Raw genomic sequence first — 12,724 nt, 5'->3', positions numbered from 1 at the left:
TAATAATATAATAAGAGAAAAAAAAATATGTACTGATAGTGTAAAATTATTTTACACTGACAACCAATAACAACCATATATTCGGCCACATCACCCTCCACATTCATCGTATAACATGAAAGATTGATGATTTCATACTTGATCATCGTGTAAAATTATTTTACACCGTCTAATTAAATTCATATAATAATTAGCTGATCATTTATTTTCTCCCTAAACACACGTTGTGATAGGCACATCAGATGATATGATATAAAACAAAACAAGGTTGGTCGAATTCACAAACATTATACATTGGTGACGTTTGTTTCCGCTCTGTGTGTGTCCAGTGTCCACTATAAGTTAACACACACTCTCATTTGCTCACAAATCCTCTGTGTCTGTGTCTGTGTTTCGATTCACCAAATATTGTTCTCTTTCAACCACTCTCTCTCTCTCTCTCTGTTTCATCCTTCTGCTATAATACATTACCCTGTGATTCTTCTTCTGTCCATTTCGATAAAACAAGGTAACATTCGTTTTCCTACAAATTAATTCACATGTCAATAATCATCAGATTCATAATTACATACTTTATCATATTATTATTATTATTATTATAGCTTCTAATGTTTGATTGAAAAAAAAATGATATTTGTTTGTTTGGATCTAATTTGTGTAGATGATCACTGCTTTTATTGTTTCATTTCCACCCTTTTGTTTGAATTCTTGTTATTAAAAAAAAAATTGTATTTTGTTATGTCTTGATTTTATTGAGTGAGTAATACTTAAGTTATGCCCACCATTTGTTTGTTGATTTCTTCCTCTAGATTTATAATTATAATGGGGATGTTGATTTTAAGTGTGTAAGAATTTTTGCTATTCAAATTAATTGAATTTTAATTTTTAAGCAATCTGTGGTTATTTAGTGAAACAAATTAGAGTGGAAGATGTAGTGTACTGTTGCTTTCTTTCACCTGTTGCAATCTGAACCACCATTTACTATAATCAACTTTGAAATTCTTATCATCTATTGTTGTTGTACCTATTTGTTTGTGTATATGTGTATCAACAATAGCAGCGGTATCGTGTAGTAGAATTCGAACAAATTGCTATTGTTCCCCGGTATGCGATTTAGTATGTCAAATTTGAACAAATTCCTATTTTTCATGATCTGTGATTCACAACACTGATGAGTATATTGTATATTCTCTAAAATGGTTAATGGCTCTTCGTCATCAAGTATATGAATATGATACATGTGCTAAAAGGGCTGTGAATGCCATATTCTGCTTTACCTGTGGTTGGTTGATAAAAAGCATTTGTTTTTCAGACTTCAGTTAATTTTGTTGATCCTAAGATGCATTTGCTTTGTTTCACGGAATCCCTCTTAGTTTCCTTTATTTTAATTTTCAAATTTGAATAACATCTCCTAACGCTATGTTTTGATCTTAATACCTGCTGCATTTTTTACCTTACCGAAGTACTCCCTCTCTGGTCCTTATTAGGTTCGTAGAATGTTTGATGTATCTGATCTATAATATGGACTAGATACGTCAATTTTTTATGAACCTAAAAAGTAAACTTTTTCTTATAATAAGGATCGGAGAGAGTAACAACTAAAAAATATCTCAGCTTTTAAGAATTGAAGTACAAAATAATGAAGAGTAGTTTTGAGCTAATTAAACAACTATACCAATTATCTCTGTTATGCTCATGTAAGGCTTGTAACATATAATCATAAACTTAAAAAACTCAATTTTGCTTATTGCTAAACAGAGATTTGATTGCCAATTAGAAGGTTATCCCCTCAGCCTATAATTTTTTTGGAACTGTGTCCATATGACTCTTGTTCTAGATACAAGAATGGTTTGTTAGTTATCTTCATTGCCTAAAGGCACATTTCTTGCGTTTGTGATAGTGCTTCCTACCTGCATAAGCTTGAAATTATCACCTTTAAATTTTTTCAAGACTTGTTATGTATTCTTATTTCTGCTTTCAGTTGCTACGTCTTTCTGTTTTCAGTTGCTACGTCTTTCTGTTTTCAGTTGCTACATCTCAAAATTGTTTTCCAAAACAAAGCAAAGTACTTATTTTGTTTTAACTTTTTCGAGCATTATCTTTTGAACGTCGTTGTTAGGTGTGTTTGTGTGTATTTTTAGTTTGAAATTTATATGAAAATAGTTTGATCTTAGTTTATCTTTTGTTATAGAAATAGCTTATACATAAGCACTTATATGATAAAAACTTATGCTACAAGAGCTTAATTAAATTGTTTATCCAAACAGACTCTTCATCCTTTTATTTAAAATCTCACTACAACAATTGTTTTTTTCCAGATGGGAGATGTGGCTAAGGACCTTACTGCTGGGACTATTGGAGGGGCAGCACAGCTGATAGTCGGACACCCATTTGACACCATAAAGGTCAAGCTCCAAAGCCAGCCGACACCACTTCCTGGCCAAGTTCCGAAATATTCTGGTGCAATTGATGCTGTCAAGAAGACAATAGCAGCTGAAGGTCCAGGCGGCTTATACAAAGGTATGGGAGCCCCGCTTGCTACAGTAGCTGCCTTCAATGCTGTCTTGTTTACAGTTAGAGGCCAAATGGAAACATTGTTGAAGTCACATCCTGGTGATGTCCTTACAATAAATCAGCAGGTCGTTTGTGGAGCGGCAGCTGGACTTTCTGTTTCCTTTCTAGCTTGCCCTACTGAACTTATCAAATGCAGGTTAGATGCCACTGATGGTGTATCAATTTTCATGATTTAGTCGCATTTTATTTGCAATTCTTTCTATCAATTTGTTTATGATTATTGGCAGAGAGTTTGACATAATCACTATATGTCACCATGATTTTGGCCAAGACTTTGGTGCTTCGACAAAATCATGGTGTCCCCGTAATTTTGTTGAACTCACCATTGTTGAACTCACCGTGATTCCAAACATGGATTTTGTCATGTAAATTTTGCTTAGATTTTTTACCTTTTTGAAAAACAGACTTTCATAGTTGGAACCAACTTTTTTTATTCTTGTTCTTTGTTAATTAAGATCTTTGTTACTAAGCCACGCAAATTTGTCTATACTTCCGATGCCCAGGAGTTAGTATTGTCAAATTTCAGCCATGGCGGCGCCATGATGGATATCAGTGGCAGATTTGTGGAAAACCTACATGGTCAATTTGCGAGGGATGGTGGTGCCACAGCGCAATTTTGGCTTTCCACCATCCGCCATCAATAACATTACCAGGCATAAGAGGTGTGTTGCAATCCCAATATCAACTAGAGATATAGTCAAATTAGTCCCTACATGGTGTGGACATTCCTACCTTCTTGAACTAGCTTTCGGGGTTGAGTTAGGCTTAATTTCAAATTATCTGTTTCTCTTATGATGCATCTATTTAACTTCTTATTTTAAATAAGTGTAATCATTTCTCTCATGGTTGACATGTGTTGAGAATCTCACATTGACTAGAGATATCATTAAGACCTATGAAGTGCATTATAATGCTTGGCCAAACCTTACCTTACAAACCGGGTTTGTAGGGTTGAGTTAGGCCCAACCCAAATTTTTAGATGATATCAGAGCCTATCCTAGATATCTTATTGGGCTAAGATCTCTATCATTCCACCTAGGACTGTTCACAGTTCAATTCAGACAGAAACCTGAACTGTACCAAACCATAACAGTTCAAAAGAACCAAACAGAACTTTATCGTCTTCCGTCGACCTATGTGGTTCATGTTATTCCACCTGCATTAATGTCCAGTGTTGAGCGTGATGGGATATGTGAGAGTCCAACATCGAATAGAGATATGGCCTATGTAATGCTTATAAAGTTTGGACAGTCCTTACTTTTCAAGCTTGTCTTGTAGGATTGAGTTAGGCACAACCTAGATTGATTTTAAGAACATGAAATCAATGCCATGAGAATAAGTCTAACTTGCTGATCAGTCTTGATTAACTTTTCCTGAATTGACTTTTCAAATTATTATTTTAACAGTTGTATTCATTATGTATTATTCTTCTAACTAAATATTTTGCTACTTGATGAATACCAGATTACAAGCACAAAGTGCACTAGCTGGTTCAGGAACAGCAACATTGGCAGTGAAATATGGCGGTCCAATGGATGTGGCCAGGCATGTTCTCAGGTCAGAAGGTGGCGTAAAAGGTCTTTTCAAGGGCTTGGTTCCCACTATGGCGCGTGAAATACCTGGAAATGCTGCAATGTTTGGTGTATATGAAGCAACTAAGCAATTAATTGCCGGAGGCACCGATACGTCTAAACTTGGTAGAGGTTCTCTGATGGCTGCCGGAGGCTTGGCTGGTGCTTCTTTTTGGTTAATGGTTTATCCGACCGATGTTGTTAAGAGTGTGCTTCAAGTTGATGATTACAAAAATCCAAAGTTTTCTGGTTCAATTGATGCTTTCAGAAGGATAAAAGCTACCGAGGGAGTTAAAGGCCTGTATAAAGGTTTTGGTCCTGCAATGTTCAGAAGTGTTCCTGCCAATGCAGCATGCTTCTTGGCGTATGAGATGACGAGATCAGCTTTGGGATGATTAATTTATAAGAAAGACAGATATCATTGAGTACCATGAGTGCTCATTTTCATTTTTAGATTTATTTTAAATTTTCAAATCCTACAACATTATTATTTCACGCATTTGCAATATTGCCACAATGGCTCACATCTATTGTTACTTCAAGGAATCATTCTTTTACCAGTGGTAATATACAAGCAACCTTTTTTTATTTGAAGATTGTGTTTAGAAGCTTGGATACATGGTACAATACTGATATAGGAAATTTTAAAAATTTAGCATGCGACATGATTAGGATACGAGATGTGTCAAAGATACGAAATACATAATGTTTGTAGAGAGACATTTACGTTGTCGAACAACAGCTTTTCAAGTTTGAACTTTGAAAAACCCACTTGGGGTTGGTCTAGTGGTGTTGACTTGTGTCCTTGAAGTATGCTCCTCTCAAGGTTTCAAGTTCGATTACCCCTGGTGCCAATTTCGGTAGGCCATACAGAGCAAAAAAACTCTGGCTTTAAATGGGGGCCCTGCAAGTGGACGGTGGGATTGGTCCCCTTTGATTAGTCGGTCATAGAACTGGATACCAAGTTTTCAAAAAAAAAGTTTGAACTTTGAAAAGAGGAGTATTCAAGTTTCAAACATACATTCAACTTTCAAACCAATGTGCACAGATTTAAAATTTGTTGTTCTGCAATTTAGTAGCATGTAACTGCATATGATTATTTGGAAAGGATCAATTTCATGTAGCTATCGTTCCTCTAAAATGGTCCAAGTTAGAAGAAAATATAACTTATTTTGCAAAATATACAACTTTTTCCTATTTTGACAAAATCACTTTTGTACTCATTAGCATTTTTTTCATTGATATATTTTTAACACATGGTGCTGCAATTTGGTTCATATTCACCCAAAATGGAAGATCTAGGAGAAGGGATCCTGTAATCCAGAATTCGGCCGTGAGGTAAGTAAAATCTAATCAAAAATAGTTCACACCTAAAACCAAACTCGGATTTTCCCGAACTATTTGTTCTAGGGGGAGCCCATACTCAAAACTCATCTTTAGTTTAACATAAGTATTTGTATTCAACTCAAACTCGACTCAATTCAAATTAATAAACGGCTCGATTCAGCTCCTCGCCTAGTTAGATCTTGAACATTTTTATGATTTTTTCTCTTCCCACCCCATGTTTCTTTTCTACTTCAAAACACGTAGAAAATTTTGGAAAACGTTATTTATACAAAGAAAATTAATAAACATAAGCTTTTAGCCATAATAAGCCCATAATGAGTCTTGATGATCATATTAGTCATTGACAAAAAAAAAAAGTGACACCTTATTCACATAAATATAGAAAAAGAAATTGTCTTTGCCACATAATATTAACAACATAACAAACTAACTAATGTAAGTATGAGACTAATGATGTGTACTCAAAAATCTCGTTACTCCAACAATAATCTCGCTAAGAAATTATCATTTTTTTTATGAGTAATAATTTATCATGAAATTGAAAAATAAATCACTACATATATAATCTATAATAATAACATAACACATAATTTTTTATCTAACACAAGCATTTCCAAAATGGAAGATCCCAAACTACCATCAAATGATTCCTCTTCCATTCCTCTCATTGCTAGACTTGATCACTTGGAATTCATTGTGAGCTTATTTCTAATTCTCATAATGAAATCAATTTTAATTGTCACAATTTAAATTTTGTGACAAATTAATTTTTGATGTGTATTTTTGTGCTTGTTTGTGACAGATGAAATATTTAGAAAGAAAACAAAGATGTGGAAGCAATGCTGTTGTTACCACTAATGATAAACAATCTGCTGAATACTTCAAAGGAACATTAATGGAACGTGTAGCCTCTCTTGAAAATAGGCTTTTTCAGGTTTAATATTATTTTATTCTATCACTCAATTACAGTACTAATTGAATGGAATAAGCATTGGTTTTTTTTTTTTATATAATTCAACCAAATCATTTTCCATAATTAGACACAAAACTATATCAATAGCATGTTGTCTATGTCTTGATTACTAACTAGCATGCTTCATTGTATGATAATCATATAATTGTGTAAAATGACTACTACATCGTTACAGAGTCAGAATGTGAATCGTTCCGTATTTTAAATTGGTAACTGTGAATTTAGATTTAGATCCTATGATATCAAGAAGCCACAAAATCATCGATGAATTTACGTAACGAAACGAATCATTTGTGTACTGGCATCTTCCTCTTAAAAGTAAAGACGGAGTGAAATTCAATGTTGTAAATCAAGGGATTATGTGATTACTTGACAACAAGAAATCAAGAGATTTGGATTATGTACCGTAATAATACCACAATATATATTCATGTGATTAATTTAATACGATTTCGACCACTGATTAAGATCAGATGATTGAGATCAACAACTACTTAAGACAACTATTCGTGAGAATCTGAAATCTAGATCTCACACAATAAGAGTCACACTTATATTGGTTAGAACTTAGAAGCATTATTCCGTGGAAAAACATTATCTTAACATTATCAATTATATTATTTGAACATCAAAATATTGACGTATGTGACACCGTATGCATTTATCTCTATCTATCTTTTTCCTATTTTTTACTTTATACACTTTACCATGTAAATGTATATTGACATGTTAATTTGCTCATGTAGCTTTGTGTAGAGATGGATTCAAGTGGAAGCTCAAATCCTTTGTCTCGTGCTTCCACAATAGCTTCTGGAGAGTCTTCATCCAGCCAAGGATCTAAGGGAGGAGAAATAAGTTACTCATTTCCAACATTCAACAATGTCCCAAACCAAAATGGAGACATTGAAATAATGCCTCAGAATCATCATAACACATACAAGGTAACATAAACAAATTCATTAGTCTAATAGAAGAGTAGTGGAAATTAAACTTCTAACTCTACCTATAGTTTATACTTTATAGGCTTCTAATCTAATTATAAAACCCAATTTAGTGGAAATTAAACTTCTAAAAAACTTGTGTAACTTTTTTTTTTTATTATACTCTCTCTCAGTCTCTCACCACAAACTAGTCAAACTAAATTTCATGCACTGTTTCATATTAAACTAACTAAAACTCAATTTAGTCCCACATGCGACCTAATTCAATCTTTGACAAAAAATAATACTTAAATTAATCTCTGACATTTTTATGTATGACTAAATTAATTCTTCTATTATAAATTTATAATGAATGAAAAATTAATAGAGTTATTGCATGCATCAATGTACGAAAATGTTAGAGTCTAATTTAAATATTATATTTTGTAAAAAAAAATGAAATGGACCAAAAATAAATGGTGAGGACCATGTTAGGTCTATAGTCTAAAACTAGATTCTTGTGGTATTGGTACTATGAGTTCTTGGAGTATTTAACATTGGATCTTTGTCCTGTTAAGGCAATTATACTACAAATAGTAAGTTATTGTGGTACATGAGAAAAAACAGCACTGTGTCTCTTTCACACAAAAGATTATACCCTATTGGCCAATTTCAATTTCACTAAGATATTTAGAATTTAGTATACTATATATAGTTTGAGTTTGGGTCCAAGACTTACATAACATGAAAATTTATTGGGATCATGTGCATCATGAAGGGAGCTTTCAAGTATTTTATATCTTTACCATTTCCTTTTTAAGTTGTATCTATATAAATTATTCATAAGGCCCTACAACCAATTAGTTTATGATAAAAAAGAAAAAGGATATACTTTGCTAGAAACTTCATATACTATATTACTAAATATGTCATTGTAGCCTTTCTAATTTACCTTGATCGATATCTTATGTAACATATTATTTAAATAATGAGTGGTTATATATTTTTACCTTACACCAACACATCTGATAAAAGATGTGTCTTTTTTTTTTTTTGATAAGCTGATAAAAGATGTGTCTAATATTCGGCACATGCATGTATTGAATACCGACACATTAAATTACTTTTAAATTATTATCAGTATTGATTGTATCATATACGGTGTTTTTATGACTGTGTTAGAATTTGATAATTATTTTATCTTCAACAAAAAGAGGCCATCATAGATATGGCTAAAGAAGCTGGAAATTATTATTGAAACGAATCTAAGAATCAATGTTAATACTTAATATGTGATATAATTAATTAAATTGATTGATGCAGGAAAAAGCAGAGATTGTGCAGGCTCACACAAAAACCAGCTGTTCTACTAATAAGCAACAACAAGTTGTGGTGGCAAAGAATAAAGGCAAGAAGAGTGAAAAGAAACGCAAAGGTGAAAAGAAAACGGTGCCTCCTATTAGTTGGCCACATTTAAAACTACTAGGTTGTTAATTAACTGATTAATTTATGGTTTTAATATTGATTTATAATTTTTTTTACTACTTTTGGTTTTGCTATTGACATTAATTATTATTATTATTAGACATATATGTTTGCTATTTGAACTTTGTGGTTGATTAATTGTTCTATATTAGTAGCACTATTATACCTAAAATAAAGTATGTGAGGTTGGATTTTGGTGGATTCGTTTGTACTAGTATTTGCTTAGTGTGCTTGGGGAAATGAACCATCACAAATTTTATTTTTAAGGGACAGAGAAGACCATGTGAAATTATGAACTGTGTAAGACTCACATTTTCTTCCAGATTCAGACAATCTAATATTTTTAATTATTTTAGTTGAATTATTGGATGAGGGATGCCATCTATGGATCCGGCTTCCATGTAGTCAAAAATTCAAGCTAAGTGTGAAGTATTTACTTAGCTTCACAGTCAAGAAAGAGCATAAACATAGCTTTTTCATCATAAAATTTGAATTAGTTAGAAACCTTACTTAAGGAATCTCAATCTAATTTTGCATAGGCCAACATACCAAGGGTTAAAGAAGTGGATAGGTATTTGAACTAAGCTTAAATAAATTAGAGTATTGGGATTCAAATATCAATCAATGTAAAAGTTAAAAATATTAATCCAACAATTTATTATTAACATTGGTGTTTAAAAAAAGTTTAATTTTAGAAACATCTTATCTACAATTAACCCATATTTGCCTTAAAGCTGTTTGAATCTATTTATAGTAGAACAATACTTAATACTTAGGTTAGAGTTAAAAATTAAAAAAAAATTAAAAAAACTTAACACTTAGGCATGAACTTTGTCCTTTTAATTTGATATATTAAAAAATTATTGTATTTCACATGTCTCATTATAGTGTTAGCTTATAGATAGATTAAAAAATTTCATATTAAAATTATTGTTTGACTTTTTAATATCTTTATCACTTTCATTAGTTCATATATATATATATATATATATATATATATATATATAGGATGGATCAAATTATACCGGTGTAACATTTGAGTAATGTTACATCGCTCAATAACGCTTTAACGAATACAAATTTTACAAAATCCACCGTTTGATCGTAAGTTTATATCATATAGATCATCTATGTTAGAATTTATAAAAATCTAAAATCGTTTGATATATTATTGAGATCGATAAAGATGAATGGTATTCAATAAAAACGCATAAACCATTCATCTTTGTAAAAAAAATTGTAACATATCAAACGATTTTAGATTTTTGTAAAAATTAATATGGATGATCTATATACGATATAAGCTTTCAATCCAACGGTGGATTTTGTAAAATTTGTATTCGTTAAAGCGTTATTGAGCAGTGTAACATTACTCAAATGTTACACCGGTGTAATTTGATTCCTCCCCATATATATATATATATATATATATATAATTTTCTCTCTCATTAATTAAGTAAAGAAATGATCAATTTTAAAAAAAATTAGTAATTAAGTGATATAAATATTAGACCTTTGACTTAAATAGTACTCCTCCTATTCCAAAGTAATTGACTTAGTACTATAACGCAAATATGTACTCCCGTTCCAAAAATAATCAGAGTACATTTTTGGTGTAATTTTTTTTTTTTTATAAATCGGATATCCTCTGCGCGCAACTGTAGGGACTAATTACTCGAGCCTTGTGAGATCCAAATGGGTGGCAAATTCTCCCTAATAATTTTAACACTGCTGAATTCCAAAGTCAAATATCAAACTCAAGACATTGGTTAAGTTAGAAGAAACTCACGTCATCTATCATGCATGCATATTTATGGTGTATTCATAGTTACTATAAACGCAAAGTGGAAGACATAAACTTGAAAAGTTACATATATATTTAAGTCACCTAAACTTCCAATTACCAAAAACAAATGATTTAAAATATATATATATAAAAAGGATCACATATAATTTAGGTGAATGTATCTCAACCTATAACTTTTTCAACTATAATTTTTATATATTTAAATATATTTTTATTAATAATTTTAAATTACATGATATTTTTTATTAATTCTATCTTCGTCCCTAATTATAAGACCTTATTGAGAAAATTGCGGATATATTAAGAAAGAGGGATATGACATTAAATTTTTTGACAATTGTTATTGTTTTGCAATTTTATTCTTCAAGAAAGAGAATGAGTTGTTGTTTTTCTAAAATATTTATTACGGATTGTAAAAAAAATATGCACTTTAATTAGGAGTATGTTGGTAAAGAAATAATTAATACTTTTGAAAATATGAAAAAAGTCTTATAAAAAGGAATAAAAAATGTAAAGAGTGTCTTATATTTAGGGATGGAAGTAGTACAACTATCTTGAAAAACACATGGAGATCATGTCGGCGTTAGGTCGAATTAATTGAGACCAAAATTATTCAATTGATATTGGGTTCTTTTTTTAATGTCGAACTCCTAAAGAAAAATGTTAACCGGTGGCTATAGGGATTAGTTAAGAAATTTAATATAGTAAATTGATTTAGAAATTCGTGTAATTTATCTTTTTAAAATATAGAAAATACTTTTTTAAAGGAAATTTTATCTCTTTTAATTTCTTTAATCTGTACTCCATAGCCACTATAATTAGCATGACTAGTTTAACCAACAGCAACCGTTAGACAGATTGAGTGGATTTTCCATGTTTGAGAAAAGTTACGAAGGATATAGCAAAACCAACCACATGCTCACGTAGTAATGACCAATATAGTAACGAGAATTGTCAATTGCTTAGAATAAAAAGTTTATCCCTCCAATGTTCAAGGCAAAATTTTTTTTTATCTGAAATTCTGTCGTGAGAAGAAAATTATATATTAAGTATTATTTAAATTAGATATCAAACTTAAATACTCGTAATCGATAATTTAATGTTGAACTTAATCTAAAGTTAAATATTTTATGTTTATTTAAAAATTAAAGGGATGTGAATATTAATTAAAGCAAATATTAAAAAAGACGAATATTAGATATGACTAGAATCATGCATTTCAATAACAAAGAACAACAACTATATCTATATCAATGTATATTGTAAAGAATAATATCTCAATTTTTGTAGTGCAGTTAACCAATCTATTTTATACTAAGAAGATTTAGTTACAAGTTATAGTTACACTTTGTAACTAACTCACTCTATCCTCCAAATTCTATATCACATTGAATATCACAAGGTGTATCTATCGTACAAGGTATGTGTCATGAGTGGAGTTTGAGGTCAGATCATCCACATTAGACTTAAAAATAATTATATAAGTGAGTTGAACGTTACATTTTTATTCAAAATTTTAGGCAATTTTAAGCAATTTAAAAATAATCATTTTGAGTTGATCAAAAAAAAAAAAAAAGGGTAAATAGTGTCATACCCCCCTGCAAAATAGGCGAGTTTTGCGTTACCCCCCCTGCAAAATATTTTTTTGAGATTACCCCCCTGCAATGTCAAGATTCCTTGCGTTACCCCCCTGGCTCAACAAGTGGGCATATGACATGGACGAATCTTGACGTGGCATGACACGTGGAAATTAATTTATTTTTTATTTATTTTTAATTGCCAACTCAGTAATTATTTATTTTTTAATTAAAAAAAATGAAAAAAACTTTTTTTTTTAAAGAAACTTTTTTTTTAAAGAAATCTTTTTTTTTTTAAAGAAACTTTTTTTTTTAAAGAAATTTTTTTATTTAAAGAAACTTTTTTTTTTGGTTACTCTATTATTATTAGTTATTATTATTATTATTATTATTAGTTTTTTGGTTACTATTATTATTATTAGTTTTTTTTTCATCTTCATTTTTTTTTTGGTTACTCTATTATTAGTTAT

The 12,724-nt window shown here is 30.7% G+C and overlaps 2 protein-coding genes across 2 annotated transcripts; both read left to right on the top strand.

The window, feature by feature from the left end:
- Nucleotides 1-283: 283 nt before the first annotated feature.
- On the top strand, nucleotides 284-4,739 carry LOC123910279 (mitochondrial carnitine/acylcarnitine carrier-like protein). The gene is made up of 3 exons (XM_045961377.1): nucleotides 284-508; nucleotides 2,319-2,710; nucleotides 4,039-4,739. The coding sequence occupies exons 2-3, from the start codon at nucleotides 2,319-2,321 to the stop codon at nucleotides 4,538-4,540; spliced, it is 894 nt and encodes a 297-aa protein (XP_045817333.1). The 5' UTR covers nucleotides 284-508; the 3' UTR covers nucleotides 4,541-4,739.
- Nucleotides 4,740-6,110: 1,371 nt separating this feature from the next.
- On the top strand, nucleotides 6,111-8,879 carry LOC123904294. Its single transcript, XM_045953978.1, has 4 exons — nucleotides 6,111-6,188; nucleotides 6,295-6,426; nucleotides 7,212-7,406; nucleotides 8,709-8,879. The coding sequence occupies exons 1-4, from the start codon at nucleotides 6,111-6,113 to the stop codon at nucleotides 8,877-8,879; spliced, it is 576 nt and encodes a 191-aa protein (XP_045809934.1).
- Nucleotides 8,880-12,724: the final 3,845 nt, after the last annotated feature.

This window comes from Trifolium pratense, linkage group LG2, assembly GCF_020283565.1.
Source record: "Trifolium pratense cultivar HEN17-A07 linkage group LG2, ARS_RC_1.1, whole genome shotgun sequence".
NCBI lineage: Eukaryota > Viridiplantae > Streptophyta > Magnoliopsida > Fabales > Fabaceae > Trifolium > Trifolium pratense.
The sequence above is the reverse complement of the archived record's forward strand: the minus strand, read 5'-3'. Positions and strand labels throughout refer to the sequence as shown.

Coding starts and splice junctions, on each gene's coding strand:
- LOC123910279 (XM_045961377.1), top strand. CDS start 2,319: ATGGGAGATGTGGCTAAGGACCTTACTGCTGGGACTATTGGAGGGGCA. Junction 2,711..4,038: donor ACTGAACTTATCAAATGCAG/GTTAGATGCCAC, acceptor GATGAATACCAG/ATTACAAGCACAAAGTGCAC.
- LOC123904294 (XM_045953978.1), top strand. CDS start 6,111: ATGGAAGATCCCAAACTACCATCAAATGATTCCTCTTCCATTCCTCTC. Junction 6,189..6,294: donor TTGATCACTTGGAATTCATT/GTGAGCTTATTT, acceptor TGTTTGTGACAG/ATGAAATATTTAGAAAGAAA. Junction 7,407..8,708: donor ATCATCATAACACATACAAG/GTAACATAAACA, acceptor TGATTGATGCAG/GAAAAAGCAGAGATTGTGCA.